The 19199-nt window shown below is 44.1% G+C and overlaps 2 protein-coding genes across 4 annotated transcripts; both read left to right on the top strand.

Moving 5' to 3' along the window:
• Positions 1 to 3565: 3565 nt before the first annotated feature.
• Positions 3566 to 8768, top strand: LOC113590564 (heparan sulfate glucosamine 3-O-sulfotransferase 5). Of its 2 annotated transcripts, none has more exons than XM_027030745.3 (3): positions 3566 to 3954; positions 6782 to 6893; positions 6977 to 8768. In XM_027030745.3, exons 2-3 carry the CDS (start codon positions 6802 to 6804, stop codon positions 7893 to 7895), a joined length of 1011 nt encoding a protein of 336 aa, XP_026886546.2. In that variant the 5' UTR covers positions 3566 to 3954; positions 6782 to 6801; the 3' UTR covers positions 7896 to 8768. The 2 variants fall into 2 exon arrangements, with proteins under 2 accessions (XP_026886546.2, XP_026886547.2); XM_027030746.3 differs by lacking the exon at positions 3566 to 3954 and adding an exon at positions 4569 to 4603.
• A 166-nt stretch (positions 8769 to 8934) lies between these two features.
• LOC113590566 (putative histone deacetylase 1-B) lies at positions 8935 to 17826 on the top strand. 2 transcript variants are annotated; one of them, XM_027030749.3, is made up of 14 exons: positions 8935 to 9130; positions 10228 to 10340; positions 10669 to 10786; positions 12548 to 12622; positions 13070 to 13208; positions 13481 to 13622; positions 13815 to 13907; positions 14098 to 14206; positions 14647 to 14787; positions 15126 to 15234; positions 15324 to 15451; positions 15639 to 15794; positions 17230 to 17284; positions 17378 to 17826. In XM_027030749.3, the coding sequence occupies exons 1-14, from the start codon at positions 9076 to 9078 to the stop codon at positions 17403 to 17405; spliced, it is 1461 nt and encodes a 486-aa protein (XP_026886550.2). In that variant the 5' UTR covers positions 8935 to 9075; the 3' UTR covers positions 17406 to 17826. The 2 variants fall into 2 exon arrangements, with proteins under 2 accessions (XP_026886550.2, XP_081551269.1); XM_081695143.1 differs by lacking the exon at positions 8935 to 9130 and adding an exon at positions 9190 to 9198.
• Positions 17827 to 19199: the final 1373 nt, after the last annotated feature.

Genomic DNA, 19199 nt, shown 5'->3' with positions numbered 1-19199 from the left:
CATGATGGCGGTAAAACATTGGATTCAGTCTCCTCATGTAGGTAGTGTACCTGATAAGGGAAGGAAAGCGGTTGGGTTTGCTGTAATGGGGCTTGTGTAGTTTATACAGAGGCACTATAGCTACTGTGGAGCCCAATCACACAGCAGGAAGCTCAGTTAAGGTACTAGACTAGTAATCAGGAGGTTCCAGCTAAAGTCCCACCACTGACAAGTTGCCACTGTTGGGCCCCTGAGCAAGACCCTTAACCCTCAATTACTCAAGTTGTGCTCAGTTATATTTGTAAGTTGCTTTGGATAAAAGTGTCAGATAAATCTGTGGCATTTATGCTAGCGTAGTATTTATAAGAGCGTGGTATGTATAGCAGTGTATTTATAGCAGTGTGGTATTTATACTAGCGTGGTATGTATTGCAGCATGGTATGTGTACTAGCGTATTTATAGCAGTGTGGTATTTATACTAGCATGATATGTATAGCAGTGTGGTATTTAGGTATTTATGTATAGCAGTGTGGTATTATACTAGCGTGGTATGTATAGCAGTGTGGTATTATACTAGCGTGGTATGTATAGCAGTGTGGTATTATACTAGCGTGGTATGTATAGCAGTGTGGTATTATACTAGCGTGGTATGTATAGCAGTGTGGTATTATACTAGCGTGGTATGTATAGCAGTGTGGTATTATACTAGCGTGGTATGTATAGCAGTGTGGTATTTATACTAGCATGATATGTATAGCAGTGTGGTATTTAGGTATTTATGTATAGCAGTGTGGTATTATACTAGCGTGGTATGTATAGCAGTGTGGTATTATACTAGCGTGGTATGTATAGCAGTGTGGTATTATACTAGCGTGGTATGTATAGCAGTGTGGTATTATACTAGCGTGGTATGTATAGCAGTGTGGTATTATACTAGCGTGACATGTATAGCAGTGTGGTATTTACAGCAGCGTCTGGCTTGCTGTTGTCTGACCTTTGTCCATTTTAAATGAACTTTACCATGCCTGCATAACATAATGTGTTAAATTCTAAAACAGCCTGATAAAATAGAAACATAAGTTTCTCACTAATTCCATACACGCCAAACCTTCTTCAAAAATATAGCATTTAGTGTAATCTGGAACACACACCATCAACATGAGTTGTCCATGCGAATGCATTATCAGTATGGACACAAGGTAGGAACATATCTGGTTAAGGGCAGTGTTGTGAAGGACTATGGTTACATATTTTGACTATGATAGTATTAAAAGCAGAACTAAAATCAACAGAAAGCAAGTGTGCATAAGCCTTAGGGTTCAGAATCAAACATGTAATGGGGTTAATAACATTATGTGTATTCTGCCCCATCTGTAAGCAAACTGGAATGAGTCTAAGTGTGAATTTACCTCTAACCCTAACCCTCTGATTTTAATGTTTCTAAATTTGAATTTACCTCTGGTTTTAATGTAGACAGTCTATTTCTCTAAGCATTTAATCAGTGAAAGCTACAGGTCTGTAATCGTTATTACTGAGTGGACACAGTGTCTCAGAGGTAGCTCCCCTGTTTCCACTCTACTTCACTGTTATTCATTATTATTTATTATTATCCATTATTCATTGTTATTCATTATTATTTATTATTATTCATTATTCATTGTTATTCATTATTATTGAGTGGACACAGTGTAGCAGCTCTGCTGATTTTCACTCTGTGCAGGTGAGTTACATGCTTAGTGGATCCATTTGGCTCTAAAATGAACTGGGAACCAGTACAGAGCTCTGGTAATTATCAGCTATGACTGGTTTCCGGTCATTTAGGGAGATGACCAGGATGACGGATGCATCACTTAGACTGATCTCACCCAACAAACCTTACCACATAGCCCACGCCACAAACGGAGCATAACGCATAGCTTTACTATAATAATGAACTAAAATTAATCTTCCTCTTACACATACACTCACACACAATCCATTTCTCATTCTCTCCTACAAACACACATGATTTCTCTCTCGTGTTCTCATACACACACAGACACAACCCCTCTCTAACTCTCGCTTACACACACGTAACTGATGCTAACACTGCTTATAAGGGCATTATCTAAAGGTGTCAGATTCGGAGCCAACTTCTCTTTAAGGGGTTTCCTTTCTCCTTTGCTTTGAGTGTGAGTGTCTGTCTCAGCGATTTCTCTCTATTGATTACACAGTATCATTCCTAACACACATTTTGTTTGCTCTTACTTCGGTGACATTATCTGGTGTCAAACTTCACTAAGGCAGGTCATGGAGACTGTTTGGAAATGTCCAGTGATTTAACAAAGAAAACACACATTACTGGTTTGTCTGTTTGCAGGGGATCATTGGCCTAAAATCAGCAGTCTTGCATTCAGGATATTGACTGTGTTCCTCAAACAACAAACACTAAAGAAAGGACGTCCATCCATGTCGTCCAGCCAACACACACACCATCAATTCTGCTAGTCCTCCTTTTAGCTTTGTCTAGTATTAATTATTCATTATTGTGACACTTATAATTGTATTGCACTAATATAATAAAGTATATAGTGGAGTTTACTGTCACGATCAGTCCCTCCCGGGTTTTTAAGTTCCATTCCATGGTTTCATTTTCTCCTCCCCTCGTTTGATTTTCCACACCTCGTTTCTAGTATTAAGTTCATGTATTTAAACCCTGTCTGGTGCCCAGTGTTTTTGACTGTTCATTTGAATGTGTTGGGCTTTGTTACGTTTATGTGAATGTGTTGGTTTGTACGCTGTGTATCTTAGCCCTGAGTTTTCCCTAGTCTTTGTTTTAGCCTGCTTCCTCTGTTTGCCTCCAAAACAAATGTGTTTGTTTTGTTAATCATGTATCCCCGTACTCTCCGTGTTGGCTCTATGACCCTGGACTGCCTTAGCGACTCTGATTCTGGAATAAATCTCACTACTCTCCGCTCAGCATTACATTTATTATGCATATAGCATGTAGTTGGGTTCCTTCATATGTATAGGAACGTATAAGTACCATATATATATTTATGGGTTCTATCTATAAATATTTGTACATATAGGATCAGTTGCATTGTCCTGGTACAGTCTGTCTAGTCACTTTACTGTTTCAGGAGCGCCTGTCTGCACTCCTCAGACTCTGTGTAGACTCCATCACTCTGCCACACACAACTGAAAACACCTTTAGCTGCAGTGTATCGATTCCTGGTGTGATTCCCCAACTACACCAACTATTTCTACACTGAGGAGAAGTTTTCCATTCATATGGATTTCTGCCATGTGGACTCCACTTCCATGCTGAGAAACCTCTTTAGTAGAACCGAGGTGAGGGGTTAATGTACTAGACTAGTAAGTGGACCAGATGTATTGCGCATTCTTTGCCACTTACACCACACTGGCTTAGGGTTAGGGTTAACCCTAGGGTCAGTTTTAACCCTAACCCTCTTTGCCACTTACACCACACCGGCTTTAAAAGGCTCCTCCTTGAGAAGTGAGTTTGTTCACGGGACCGAGCAGCTCTCGAGCACCAGCTCGCGGAGTGGCACGTGACCTTTCCGGTCCACAGTGAGTGCTGGTGTTTACCTGGCAAAGTAATGAATGGCTGTAACGATTACGTCGTTAGTGACTACAAACCCGTTTTAAAACAGTGTACAACTTCGACACGTTCCCTTCTGCGCTCTCTGTCGCATTTGGTCCGAGAAGCACGCGGTGTCTGACGCGTGGCGCGGCGAAGCAAGGACCCAGAAGCGCGAGCGCCCGTCCTCCCCGTGCTCGTAGGAAGGACAGCGGTCCCGCCGTAGTGTGTTGTGAGGTGTGTGTGTGTGTTGACCTTTGCTGTTCGCTGGTGCGTCTCCCTGCAGTGACCCAGGCGTTACTCTCACAGCGGGACGCGTCGGGATTCGTGCGCTCGTGGAGGGACGGGCGGATCTACGGGTGCGTCGCGCGGAGTTCATGCACGCTACGCTGGTACGCGCGGACCTTCTGTTGCTTTCGTTTATTTAGCAAACGTAGCAAGGCAGTTAAGCTAACGACAAATACTAAAGCGTTATAAATCGGAGCCGTTCGACTGTGAGCTCAGATGACCGGCCTGGTACACTAAAGGAAGCGCTTTCCCATTCCCTCCCGGCTCCGCGCTCTGAGCGAATGCGCACGTTTGTCCAGTTCTGCAAGGATGCTTCTCCACATGCAGCCATGATGCACATGACCGTGCACAGCTGCTGTATAGCGCGAGCAGAGAGACATCCCAAACACTGAAAAATCTCGCACAACGCAGGTACAAACTATGCACGTCTCCGGAGAAGGAAGGGAGTTTTAGTGCTGTGGTAATGTAGTACCCTAGCCAGGGAATAGTGTTGTAGAACGACCTCTATATGACTACAGATACTAGCACTACTGCTATGTTATAATTAATGTATAATGTTATAGTGTATAGTCCTCACCTAAAACCTGCTACCACAGTAATATAGTAATTCTGTCGTAGTGTAAAATGGCATTACTTTTCTCTATCTCTAATCCGACCTCTGCAGTGAGTCACACCATCTATAATCTTCTGTGAGATTGAGCAGATCAGATGAATGCTGGCAGTCTGATTCAGATGATCAGATCTAGTAATGAGGTAATCCCATGTGACATGGTACTGCTGTGATCTCACAGAGTTGCAGGCTGTCTATCACACTCTCATCTTTCTCCCTATCCCTCTTTCTCTTCTCTCTGTGCTTCAGGGTGTGTGTTGAAGGAAGGGGTAACAAGTCAGGAAAGGTCTAGGACCTGCTTTGTGTGTGTGTGAGAGAGAGAGAGAATATTTAATATGAGATGAATATTACAGAGACCACTATACAGCTGCACGCTGCTACATTTATCTTAATGACTTCACCCATTTGGCAGCAGATGCAGGTAGTAAGTGTGTGTGCGTGTGTGTGTGTGTGTGTGTGTGTGTGTGTGTGTGAGAGAGAGTTAGCGAGCCGACAGGATGGACCTCATTGACTTACACATAATGTTAGAGAATGGGGTGCTTGGCATTGCTTAATGACATTACAGGGTGCTTGAAGAGTTGCCAGATACTGCAAAAATCCCTCGGAAACCCCTGAAAAAAGAAGGGGAGGGATCTTGAGACAGAGAGGAGACACATTGAGACTCAAGAAGAGAGAAAGAAGAGAGAAGGAGAAAGAAGACTGGCATTGAACATAAGAGGGAGCAAATGGAGGGAGGGAGAGAGAGAGCAAGAGAGAGAGAGAGAGAGAGAGAGAGAAACTCACATCAGACCTTTGTCTCAGAGGCCTGAAGCACCGTGCCTTTCACTGACCCTGTGCTGAGGAGGAGGAGCACACGTTTGTGTGTTTATATGGTAACTAGAATGCTGAGTGAGGATGCAGAGTGTGATGGTCTGGTGGAATAAAACACCTCTACAGCGCAAGAGTTGATGATTAAGGGTATGTTCATACATGTAGTTCGGTTCCATTGGACCAAGAAAAAGTGTGACACAGTCTATGGCATTAATACACCTCTTCTTATCAGGGTTGTGTTTACCTGGTGGTATTTTTACCATCTGGAAACACAGTAAAGGGTGGACGACAGCACCAGATTTCTTGCTGCTGCACAAACTAGAGAAGGAATGCTACAAAGAGGAGACCACCTATGTTTACAATGAGTAAAAGAAAATAATCTTTTTAAAAATGAACTGCATTCTGTCACAGTGCGTTTACTGTCCTGCCTTTTGACATCTTGTCCTGTGTTTGGGTCATTTACATGCCTTCGGTTATTTTGTGTTCATACTTTAAACGAACCGAATTCATTTAGAAACGGACTGAGATCCACCTGATCAGGCAGTCCTGGTCCACTTATTTGGTGCACCAGAGTTTGAAAGAATCGAGCAAGCTACTGAGTCTGAACACACCCTGAAACCCAGATGTCATGATTAAGGGTGTGTTCATACTTGTTAACTTCCAGATGGTAAAAATACCAACAGGTAAACACAACTCTGACAACTGCTTTAAGCACATAGACTGTATCATACTTAAAAAAAATAACAACTTGTTTTGTTTCAATTGTGAATTTATGAGTGTAAACCAGGACAAAAATGTAATGATGTATAATGTTCTTGTTTGGTCCAGACAAAGGGATCCAAACAAAAAGTATAAACACACCCAATGATGATGAAATGTCCAAAAAATTATACAGTACAAAAACAATTTACATGCACAAGGATCGCTATTTATAAGACGTCTCAAAGATACTGAGCTTATGGTGGACTTAAACAGCTTGGTGTTGATCAGTAGCTATGGTCACTGTTAGAAATGTGGGGAGGGGGCCCTCTGGTGGCCAGTCACATGTATCACAGCATTTATCTGACACCATTATGCAAAAATTACAACTTGAGCAATTGAGGTTCTTGCTCAGGGCCCTAACAGTGGTAACATAGCTATGGTGGGGCTTGAACCAGCAACCTTCTAATTACTCATCCAGTACCTTCACCACTGAGCTGCTACTACTGCTAGACCAGCTAACCGTAGTTGTGCTTCTCAGCTGTCACAGGTCGGTGAGAGCAGGCTGTATCCCAGCCGGAACATCACAGGCCTTATCTGCTGTGTATGTCCTTGTTGGAGAGCTTTTGTTTCATACAATAACAGTAGCACTGCCAGGCTGTCTAATGCTAAGTATAAGACCTTCTGAAATGAAGTGTGTGTGTGTAGATGGTGTGATGCTGTCCCTAACCCAGCTGTGTTTGTGTGTGTGTGTGTGTGTGTAGGTGGAGATGGTGTGATGCTGTCCCTAACCCAGATGTGTGTGTGTGTAGGTGGAGATGGAGATGGTGTAATGCTGTCCCTAACCCAGAAGCAGGTGTTTGTGTGCAGTGTGCTGGTGGGAACTCTCCTGTACCTGCTGACCCACGTCTCCACCCTGCAGAGGTAACATTCCTCCACTCATCATCTACATGATATGATCCACATTTCATTGTTCATGGAAACATCATGCAACATTGTTCTTGCAGGCGCCAGCCCACCTGCCCCCTTCAGAACACACTGCCCTCTCCTGGCCTCCCGGCACAGGTGCCCCTGCGCATGCTCCAGTATAAATGGGGTCTTTTGCCTGAGCTGCGCAGGGGCAGCACCACTAGAGGGCGCCTGATCCAGCAGCTGCCACGGGCTCTCATCATTGGGGTGAGGAAGGGTGGAACTCGGGCCCTGCTGGAGATGTTGAACCTCCACCCCGCTGTGGTGAAGGCCTCCCAGGAGGTGCACTTCTTCGACAACGACCAGAACTACGTCCGTGGTGTGTCCTGGTACCGCCACAGGATGCCCTTCTCCCTCCGCCAGCAGACCACCATCGAGAAGAGCCCCGCCTACTTCACCACAGAGAAGGTTCCCGAGCGGGTCTTCAGGATGGACCCGTCCATCAGGTTGCTGCTCATCGTGCGTGAGCCCACCACTCGCGCCGTCTCCGACTACACGCAAGTGCTGGAGGGAAAGCAGCGCAAGAACAAAACTTACCGCAGGTTCGAGACGCTGGCAATCGACTCCAGCAGCCTAGAGGTGAACCCCAAGTACAAGGCTGTCTGGACCAGCATCTACACCAAGCACCTGGAGCGCTGGCTGGAGTTCTTTCCTGTCGAGCAGTTTCACATCGTGGATGGCGACCGGCTTATCTCAGAGCCGCTGTCCGAGTTACAGCTGGTGGAGCGATTTCTCCGCCTGCCCCCGAGGATCAGCCAGGACGATCTGTATTTCAACTCCACCCGCGGCTTCTACTGCCTGCGAGTCAGCCTGCACTACAGGAAGTGCCTGGCAGGCAGTAAGGGCCGTGCGCATCCCCACGTCAACGCTACCGTGCTAGAGAAACTCCAACACTTCTTCCACCCCTTCAACCAAAAGTTTTACCAGATCACAGGCAGGACGTTTAGCTGGCCATGATTAGACCACACACACATACACACAACCCTCCCTCCCAGGTGCACATCTCCAGGGTAAAGGGAGGAGTTCCCTGTTCTTATCAGACACTCATCCAGAAAGACATTCAGTGCTGTGTATGGAAACACATGTTAATCAGCATGTATGGAAACACATATTAATCAGCGTGTATGGAAACACATATTAATCAACGTGTATGGAAACACATATTAATCAGCATGTATGGAAGCACATGTTAATCAGCATGTATGGAAACACATGTTAATCAGCGTGTATGGAAACACATGTTAATGAGTATGTATGTTCCTGAGGAATCAAACATATGACCTTCGTGTTGAAAACACCTGCCTCTACTAGTAGCTACAACAGTTTAATTCAGTTTAATTCAGTTCAACAGAGTCAGTGTAAATGGCACATTAAACATTCTCAATCTTACCTGCACCATAATAATGAAAGTAGCATAACACCCTGACCCACTAACCCTAACATTCTAACCCTCCAGACCCTAACATACTAACCCTAACACAGTAACTCTCCTCACTGCCCTCACACACTAACCTAACCCTCCTCACTGCCCTCACACACTAATCCTAACTCTAACACACACTAACCCTAACCCTCCTCACTGCCCTCACACACTAACCCTAACCCTCACACACTAACCCTAACCCTAATGTCCTAGCATGGTAAAGTGCATGAGGCCTTTATCTTTGCGGCTCACAAATCAAAACTTTACAGTCTCTTTGGTCTTCTCTTCATGTTTTATTATTTTCTCACATTGGGCTCTGTCTCAGTGGGCTGTCTCACACTTTTAAATACATAATTAATGTGAATATCATCTTTATTCAGGTACTGAGTGGTGAACGAGAAACACATCCACAGTAAATGAACATGTACTGTCTAACCCAGACGCGTCCTGGGAACGGGCGAGTGTGAGATGGCAGCTATCTTTCCGTCTACCTGAGTAGTTATTAAACTGCCGATGATGAGGGAGGACATAAATAATTGTGTAAATAAATGAGCACTGAAGAAGATCGGGGCATGTCTGTCGTGTGGAAATTGCCCCTCCACGTAGAGCTGCACCGCCCACTCCGCCTCGTTTCTTTCTTTGCACGTTTTGGCGACGTTGCCGTTTGTTTCTTAGAATTTCTCTTCCGTTGCTCGGACTTGGAGCGTCCCAGCGATGGCTTACACACTCCAGGGAGGCATCAAGAAGAAAGTGTGCTACTACTACGACGGTGAGCCTTTAACGGTGTATTCCTGTTCGCAGTGTCCCTCCTAGCTAGACGAAAGTGCTACTACGACGGTGAGAGCCATTAACGGCTGCTCCTGTCCTAGCTAGCTTAGCCGTTCGCGCTCACGCCGGGGTTGAACGCTGCACAAATGGGGGTGGTTTCAGTAGGTTGTGTTAGCCCTAAACCTAAACCTAAACCTAAACCTAACCCTAACCCTAACCCTAACCTTAACACTAAACCCTAAACCCTAGCCTTCTAACCCTAATGAGTGGTTCTGGTATCGTAGAAGCTTTAGCCTTAGCTTTAGCTTTAGCCTTAAGCATAGCGTTATCTTAGCTTTAGCTTTATCGTATCTCTAGCTCTAGCCTTATCTTTAGCTATATCTTTAGCTCTAGCGCTAGCCGGGAGAGGCGGCCGTGCCGGGCTTTGTGACCGTGTCCAGCTGGCGGAGCTTCGTGATGGCTAACGCTAACTGGCTAAGACATGCGTCTCCACTGTTGTGGAAAACGTCCGTCTGGACATTTGTCGTTTCCCTCCGTGTCGCCGAGGCCCAGAAAACGGTCCACGTTATTCACCTCTGAGCAAACCCGTTAAACCTTGCACAGAGTGTTGGGGTGAACGCGTTTATATCTTTATAAGAGAGTCCAGTATCGTATAAGGTCTATGTTGTTTTTGTCAGTATTTAAACAATTCTACATGTTTATGTATTTATGCACTCTGATTCAAGATGCTAGCGCGATCATAAATGAGGCCTATTGGGTTTAGTGAACTGAGTCTCTCTCTCTCTCTCTCTCTCTCTCTCTCTCTCTCTCTCTCTCTCTCTCTCTCTCTCTCTCTCTCTCTCTCTCTCTCTCTCTCTCTCTCTCTCTCTCTCTCTCTCTCTCTCTCTCTCTCTCTCTCTCTCTCTCACCTGCCCCACACATCAGATCATCAATGGTGTCAACCTGTACTTTTCTACCCATAACATCTGTTTTATTGTTGTGCAGATGTAGACATCCTGGCATAGTTTCACTTTATTGCACCCACTCCATAATCGGAACTCGAGAAGTGTGTTTTACAGTATAACGCCCAGCTGACGGGTGTGCAACGTCATATTTCAGGTGATATTGGGAACTACTACTATGGACAGGGTCACCCGATGAAGCCCCACAGAATACGCATGACCCACAACCTTCTGCTGAACTATGGCCTCTACCGCAAGATGGAGATTTATGTGAGTTTGCACACGCTCGCACGTAGTTGAGAAACATACACGAACTCCAGTACCACAGTGTGATTGACGTTTATTAGATGGTGTGGAAGCTGTTTGATTATGGGCTGGAACGTCCTGTAGCTCATCTGGCCAAGCAGGTAGAGCAAGGTGCTACTGACCCTAATGTTATAGGTCATTGGGTCAGTTCCCAGCAGGCATGCACACTGTAGTACTGATAAATATGTAAATTACTCTAGGGAAAGGTGTCTGTCACAATAAGGAAACAGAAATGTGAGAAGAACTAGTTTATTTGGCAGATATTTCTTAATGGTGTGTGTGTGTGTTCCAGAGGCCTCATAAAGCCACAGCAGAGGAGATGACCAAGTACCACAGTGATGACTACATCAAGTTCCTGCGCTCCATCCGACCTGACAACATGTCTGAGTTCAGCAAACAGATGCAGCGCTGTCAGTCTCACACACACACACACACACCCACACACACACACACACACACCCACACACGGCTCCAGAAAAAGATGAGACCACTCCAAGTTTTACTTAAATCAGTATCTCCACATGTACCGCAGCCATTCCATTCAAGTGTTTGTTGAATTCCTTCACAGACAAACCTTATTCTACTTAATGAGATGCTGAATAGGTGATCATCTTAACAAAATCCTGCTCTAAGGAGCAACAGTACAAAAACCACTGCTGTTGTCATCACTATTCACTTGTTATAGAACCAGCTGGATGGGAAAAGCCATGCTAGGACTACCCAAAAAGTAAGTGTAGTCATAATACAGCTACAGACCATGCCAAAAGAGTTGGAAAGAAGGGTTCAATTGTAGCTTTAATGGCAGAGGGATACAGTGAGCGTCAGGTTGCTTCCATCTTGAAAATTTCAAATACTGCGGTTTATAAGAACAAGGTCAAGCAGCAAACAGATGGAACAACAACAGCTACAGACTGGCAGAGGTCGAAAACGACTCTCTACCGACCGTGATGATCGCCACCTCATTTGAATGTCACTTAACCATAAAATGATGTCAAGTGAACTACAAAAACAATGGCATGCAGCAGTTGGAGTGAATTGCACAGCGAGGACGGTTCAAAACAGGCTTCTGGAGGCAGAGCTGAAGTCGTGCAAAGCTAGAAAAAAGCCCTTCATCAATGAGAAGCAAAGAAGAGCCAGACTGAAGTTTGTGAAAGACCATAAGTATTGGGCCATAGAGGACTGGAATAAGGTCGTCATCTCTGAAGAGTGCAATTTTCAACTTTGTCCAACACCTGGTCATATAATGGTTAGACAGAGACCTGGAGAGGCCTACAAGCCACTGTGTCTCGCACTCACTGAAACTTCGTGCAGGATTGGTGATGATCTGGGGCTGTTTCAGCAAGGCTGGAATCGGACAGATCTGTCTTTGTGAAGGACGCATGAATCAAGCCATTTACAAAACTGCTGGAAGAAAACTTACTTCCTTCTTCTCTGACAATGTTCCCCAACTCTGATGATTGTTTTTTTCAACAGGACAATGCTCCATGTCACACAGCCAGGTCAATCAAAGTGTAGATGAGGGACCACCAGATCAAGACCATATCATGGCCAGCCCAATCTCTAAACCTGAACCCCCTGAAAACCTGGAATGTGATCAAAAGGAAGATGGATGGTCACATGCCATCAAACAAAGCCCAGTTCTTGGAATTTCTGAGCCAGGAGAAACATAGTTACCCAACAGCAATGTAAAAGACTGGTGGAAAGCAGGCCAAGATGCATGAAAGCTGTGATTAAAAATCAGGGTTATTCCACCAAATATTTATTTCCTGACTCATTCTACGCTGAAATATTAGTACTGTGTTGTTTATAAATGAATATGAGCTTGTTTTCTTTGCATTATTTGTGGTCTGAAATTTCTGTAGCTGTTTTGATATTTTGACCATTTAGTCATCTTCATAAAAAGACATGCTCTAAAATACAATATTTTTTAACTGGAATTTGGAAGAAATGTTGCCAGTAGTTTATAGAATAAAACAAAACAGCTCAGCCTGGTCAAACACATATCCATCAATTGCTAAACAAGAGAAACTGAATTTTGTAATGGTGTCTTATTTTTTTCCATATATATATTACACATATACACATACACGCGTGTGCGCGAGCACACATTTAACAGTGCTGTAAATTAATGGTAGCTACTTCATCTCTTGGTGTGTGTGGGTGTGTTTTAGTTAATGTAGGAGAAGACTGTCCTGTGTTTGATGGGCTGTTTGAATTCTGTCAGCTCTCTACAGGAGGATCAGCAGGTAAGTCTTTTTTTTTTTTTCCATCTCAGACACCCCTGAACTCTAACCCTAAACCCTTATGCCCAAATTGTCAACATGTGACAGTTATGGAGCAAAACCCTAAAACTGAACAGACTGAGATATGTGTTGTGTATTTGTAGTTTGAAGGTAATACCATGCTAACAAATAACTTCCTAATAGTAGCATATAAAAATAAAGGATCCAGAACTGACCCTTGTGGGACACCATATTTTACCTTTGTAAGCTCATAGCGTTCTGTGTTAGCACAGTTTTAGGGCTGGGATGTCATTGCTTGTTAGCTTTGAAGCTTTATCTGTGTGTCTCCATTTGTGTGTTCAATTTGGGTGTACTGGCATGAGTCTTAATAAACAATACAACTGTCTAATACAATGTTTGTAATAAGCAGACATATTAGAGTTAACTTGGCTTGTGTGTGTGTGTGTGTAGCTGGTGCTGTGAAGTTGAACAGACAGCAGACAGACATTGCGGTTAACTGGGCTGGCGGGTTGCACCACGCCAAGAAGTCGGAGGCGTCTGGGTTCTGCTACGTCAACGACATCGTGCTTGCTATTCTGGAGCTGCTCAAGTGAGTTCTGCCCTTCGCTCTGATTGGACAATCACTGATTGTACAGCAGTGTTTTTCAGACTAATTCAGCCATGCACTCACGGTCATCTCTTCAAGTCCCACGTACATTAAGACCTCACACACACACCAACTTGTCAGTGTCACACAACAACAGTGATCTCACTCACACCACCATGGAGGTCGAGGGTCAGGGGTTGGGCTGGGCTGAAGTGTTTGTTTAGTAGAATAGTCTGACGTGAGAACTCTTGTGCACATCCTGCTGTTCCTGTTAGGTACCACCAGAGGGTGCTGTACATTGATATTGATATTCACCATGGCGATGGCGTGGAGGAGGCTTTCTACACTACGGACCGGGTCATGACTGTCTCCTTCCACAAATACGGAGAATACTTCCCTGGAACTGGAGACCTGCGGGTACACACACACGTGCAGCTCTCAGACACACTCATTGAGCAGGGCACAAATCTAGTGTGTTTTGGTAAATACAAAACTAAAACATGGATGTTTTGCTTCAGGTGTCCTGGTAATGGTGTGTGATGTGTGTGTTTTTGGTATTGTGTTACTGTAATGTGTGTAACGTTCGTTTAATGTTTATGATCCATGCAGGACATTGGTGCTGGCAAAGGGAAGTACTATGCTGTGAATTTTCCTCTAAGAGACGGAATAGACGATGAGTCATATGAACAAATCTTCAAACCAGTGAGTGTTCAGAACACTATGCACGCATGCGCGCACACACACACACAAAGGAAAGAGAAGGACACCACCAAAAGCAGTAACACACTGTTATAGCCCTTGGTCTTACTTGGAGGGGAATTTGAAACGGAATGGAAAGTTGTGTGTGTGTGTGTGTGTGTGTGTGTGTGTGTGTGTGTGTGTGTGTGTGTAGGTGATGGCTAAAGTGATGGAGATGTATCAGCCCAGTGCAGTGGCCCTGCAGTGTGGAGCAGATTCTCTCTCTGGAGACAGACTGGGGTGTTTCAACCTCACCATCCGGGGTAGAAACCACATTCCCTACACCACCACTCACACATCACATATGGAGACAGACTGGGGTGCTTCAACAGCACGATCCAGGGTAGACGCCACACACCACTACATACCACTTATGTGCTTATCTCTCACTCACTTCACATCACCATGCTCACCTCACTTGCTTACTTTACAGGCATCACGCACACCTGTGTCCTAACCTCATATGCTCAGCAGATCGTTAAGCTCATATGACCATTAAGATCAATAAGATCACACACTTAAGGTCACAGGCTCGTTAGGCTCGTTAAGTTCATATGCTCAACACACCATGCTCACTAACGCATACGTTTCTGTAGCTTTATCCTGTCTGTCCACAGACCTTAATATTTCATTACCTTTACACAGCAGTCATTTTATTTTTTACTGGATAATTCCAAACTGGTGGCACGGCTTTGACCCACAGGACACGCCAAGTGTGTGGAGTACATTAAGTCTTTTAACCTGCCGCTACTCATGCTTGGAGGAGGGGGCTACACCATCCGCAACGTGGCGCGCTGCTGGACCTACGAAACCGCCGTGGCCTTGGACACAGACATCCCAGATGGTAGTGTGTGTGTGTGTGTGTGTGTGTGTGTGTGAGAAAGAGTGAGTGAGAGTGAGAGTATTTGTGAGTGGGTGTTAGCAGCCCCGTCCCTGAGTAACTGTAAAGCTGTAGAAGGTAGCTGTTACTCCGTAGCATTGACCTATGTGTAACAATGTACTAACACAATAATGTAGTGATGGAATAGTGTACTGAGTAAATCATTAACGTTTCCTTAAGAACTAGACAGCAGAACCATTTAAAATATCAGGAATTTCCTGGAGTGTCGAGTGTTCAGTGGTATGTCATGTCCTGTTCTGTCCTGTCCCACTCCTTCACCTGAGCTGGTTCTGTGTCCACAGAACTGCCCTATAATGACTACTTTGAGTATTTTGGGCCAGACTTCAAACTGCATATAAGTCCATCAAACATGACCAATCAGAACACACAAGAGTATATGGACAAGATCAAGTAAGAAACACAATACACCCCCTCCCCAACATGACAGCATACACCCCCCCCCCCCCCCCCCTGCCAACATGCCTGTGTGTGTGTGTTAGACAGCGTCTGTTTGAGAACCTGCGCATGCTGCCTCATGCCCCTGGAGTTCAAATGCAGGTCATTCCAGAGGACAGAGTTACGGACCCAGGGGACGAGGACACGGAGGACCCTGATAAACGCATGTCCAGTAAGAGAGAGAGAGAGAGAGAGAGATAGCATACCCTCACGTGCACACACACCATTGTTGGAGAGCTCTGGTACTCTCATTATGGCCAGGGTGTCTGCTTTCTTAGCAATGCAGTGTGTGTGTGTGTGTGTGTGTGTGTGTGTGTGTGTGTGTGTGTGTGTGTGTGTGTGTGTGTGTGTGTGTGTAGTCCGTGCATCTGATAAGAGGATTGCGTGCGATGAGGAATTCTCGGACTCTGAGGATGAGGGAGAGGGTGGACGCAGGAACATCACCAACCACAAGAAAGGAGTGAAACGAGCCCGTGTGGAGGACGACAAGAAGGAGGGAGAGGAAAAGAAAGCTGGTAGGAGAACCCACTCTATACCTGCTATATCTCCTCTATATATACCCACTATAAACCCCCTATATACCTGCTGCATACCCACATTTACCCGCTATACCCTCTATATATATCTCCTATATACCTTCTATATATACCCACTATAAACCCCCTATATACCTGCTGCATACCCACATTTACCCACTATACCCTCTATATATATCTCCTATATACCTTCTATATATACCCACTATAAACCCCCTATATACCTGCTGCATACCCACATTTACCCACTATACCCTCTATATATATCTCCTATATACCTTCTATATATACCCACTATAAACCCCCTATATACCTGCTGCATACCCACATTTACCCACTATACCCTCTATATATATCTCCTATATACCTTCTATATATACCCACTATAAACCCCCTATATACCTGCTGCTTACCCACATTTACCCGCTATACCCTCTATATATATCTCCTATATACCTTCTATATATACCCACTATAAACCCCCTATATACCTGCTGCTTACCCACATTTACCCGCTATACCCTCTATATATATCTCCTATATACCTTCTATATATACCCACTATAAACCCCCTATATACCTGCTGCATACCCACATTTACCCACTATACCCTCTATATATATCTCCTATATACCTTCTATATATACCCACTATAAACCCCCTATATACCTGCTGCTTACCCACATTTACCCGCTATATGCCCCTGTATACCCTCTATATATATCCCATATATACCCGCTATAAACCCCCATATACCTGCTGCGTACCCCCATATACCAGCTATATGTACCCGCTATAAACCCCCATTTACCTGCTGTATACCCTCTATATATACACCCCCTATATATCTGCTCTATGTGCCCTCTATATGTACCTTCTATATATACCCACTGTATAGTCCCTATATACCTGCTATATAATCCCTATATTCCCACTATAAACCCCCTATATATCGGCTATATGTACCCGAAATGAATGCTAACAAGGTGGGTGCCTTATACCCGCCATAAACCTGCTTACTGTAACCCTTTCACAGGCCCAACATTCAAATGTATACACATACATATATGCAGCATGAATGCAGTTCACCTCAATTCTGGCTGTGAACCCCAAGATCATGAGAATTCATTTTTAAAATCTTGACCAAGCAAATAATTTTTCAACTTAATAAAGCAAATTTTCAAAATTGTTTTGTAATTTTACAATCGATATGAAATTTCATGGTCAGCCAGTGCATGTTGGTAACACCGGGTTAATTGGTCAGTTGGTAACACCGGGCTAGAGGATGGGCGTGGGTGCTGGAGGATGGGGCTAGGTGACTGGTCACCACTGGTTGTCTAATCATGCTGACATCATCCGTATTGATGTGGTTAACTTTTATTCTGTAGCTGATATCCTGCTGTTCATCTTTCAGAGGTGAAGGAGGAGGAGTCAAAGGAGAGCAGCTCAGAAAAACACGACTCGAAAAGGTACATGTCGGATTACAGACGATGGAGTAGGTCTACTATAGTGCTAGAAATGCAGTAATGCTGTAAATAACAGCGGGACCTTTTATTTTGCAGTGTGAAGACTGAAACGAGCAGCTCCTAAATTGGCCACTAGATGGAACAAACTGCTTCTCTCTCTCAGCAGAGAGCATTTCCTCCCCACCCCCTTCAGCATTATATTTATTACTCTCTCTGTGTGTGTGTGTGTGTGTGTGTGTGTGTGTGTGTGTGTGTGTGTGTGTGTGTGTGTGTGTGTGTGTGTGTGTGTGTGTGTGTGTGTGTGTGTGAGAGAGATCTTCTTCATTATGTCCCTCTGGCTCGAGGTCTTTGTCCAGCTGTTTTTCAGTTAAATCCTCTAGGATTCCACTCCACTCCAGCAGGGGGCGTTTTCTTGGAGCGGGTGGTAGAATATGTTTTGATGTTTTAGAAAAGATGTGAATGTTCCTTTAGATTACATCCAGCAATTATTTCATATTTGTTTACATTTGATATTTTGCATTTGCATATTAAAACTTTTATACTAAGTTTGCTGATGTGGTCTGTTTGAACACCACACACCTTAGATTAATAATACAGAACTGCACCACATCAGCCACGCCCCTCTCCTTGAAGGCCACACCCTGAAGGCTTGCCCATCAGCAGTAAAGGTGAAGGATCTGCATAGAGCGTTTAGATTCTCCAGGGTTAGACATTCAGCATGTGACCATTCAGATAGAACCGTCCCTCCAGAGAGGACAGGAACCATTTCCATGCAGAGCCAGTCATACCACGGCTGGATAGAACAGAGGAGAATGTTGTGGTTTACTATGTCAAAGGCTGTCGAAAGGTTCAGAAGAACCAAGACAGTTTGGCAGCTTTGTCAACGCAATATTTCTCAGTCACTGCTATGAGGGTTGTTTGTGTTGAATGTGCTGGCTTGTAGCCAGACTGACGGGTCGTGGAGCGAAATGTGGGTGAGGAAAAGATAATTGACAACCTTTTTTTTTTTTTTATGTTACAATTTTCATTAGCTGTAGGCTGTTGGTAAAGTCAATAGATTTTCTTGTTCAAATACCAAAGATACATTTATGCACCAAAACTAGAATTTAAAATTACAATGATAGAAATTAGATGTTTATTAACATTGCATCTATATTGGTACACTAATAAACAGGCAACTTCAGAGTCACTGAAAACCTGTCACTGATCAAAGATTCCCATCTGGGGAAGGATTAGGGAAAGGCCACACCAAGGTATATCCTTGTTTTCTGTTGCCTCCTTTCCTGAATTCGTATGATCGTCCATTTCCCAAAATGTGGGTTGTCAAAACTTCTCCAAACACAAAATGGTTGTCAGCCACCACTGATTTATCCAAACAGGTTGAATCTTCTTCTTCCTTAATAAATGCTGCTATAGCACCATAAACTTAAAACTGCTCCTTCAACAGGAAAATGCAAAAGGTCTAGAGCCACTGTCTGGATTGTCCATGATGGGGTACTGTAGAAACATGGCAGCGATGTTGGAAGAGGCCCCGCCCCCATGTAGATTTGAAGGGCACGTTCTAAGCTAATGAACACAAGATTCGTAGTTCATAACAGGTGATTAAAGAGTAATCAAAAGATGGTGTTGCATAATATATCAATATTTACCAATATATCTTACACACTGATCCTTTTAAACTATGCCACTTTAAATTACAATCTTTTGCTAGTTATTTGATAGTAATGTTCTTTACTGCATTAAACCAGAACTTGTTGGAAATGGAAGTGAGGGTGTTTCAGCAGAATGGTGTTTCATATTGGAGTATTTGAGGAATTTATATCTATAGAGAGAGAGAGAGATGTATATATACATAGGACTGCACTTTTCTGGATGGAGATCTCTGATGTTGTTCCTGGGATCTGCTGGAGCCATTCTC

This window comes from Electrophorus electricus, chromosome 2 (genome assembly GCF_041902795.1).
Source record: "Electrophorus electricus isolate QZ-2024a chromosome 2, ASM4190279v1, whole genome shotgun sequence".
Taxonomy (NCBI): domain Eukaryota; kingdom Metazoa; phylum Chordata; class Actinopteri; order Gymnotiformes; family Gymnotidae; genus Electrophorus; species Electrophorus electricus.
This window is presented reverse-complemented; position numbering and strand designations above follow the sequence as displayed.

Excerpts from the sequence above, each read along its gene's own strand:
- LOC113590564 (XM_027030745.3), top strand. The coding sequence starts at position 6,802 with ATGCTGTCCCTAACCCAGAAGCAGGTGTTTGTGTGCAGTGTGCTGGTG. Across the intron at positions 6,894-6,976 it reads CACGTCTCCACCCTGCAGAG|GCGCCAGCCCACCTGCCCCC; the intron begins GTAACATTCCTC and ends TTGTTCTTGCAG.
- LOC113590566 (XM_027030749.3), top strand. The coding sequence starts at position 9,076 with ATGGCTTACACACTCCAGGGAGGCATCAAGAAGAAAGTGTGCTACTAC. Across the intron at positions 9,131-10,227 it reads AGTGTGCTACTACTACGACG|GTGATATTGGGAACTACTAC; the intron begins GTGAGCCTTTAA and ends GTCATATTTCAG. Across the intron at positions 13,623-13,814 it reads CTGGAACTGGAGACCTGCGG|GACATTGGTGCTGGCAAAGG; the intron begins GTACACACACAC and ends TGATCCATGCAG.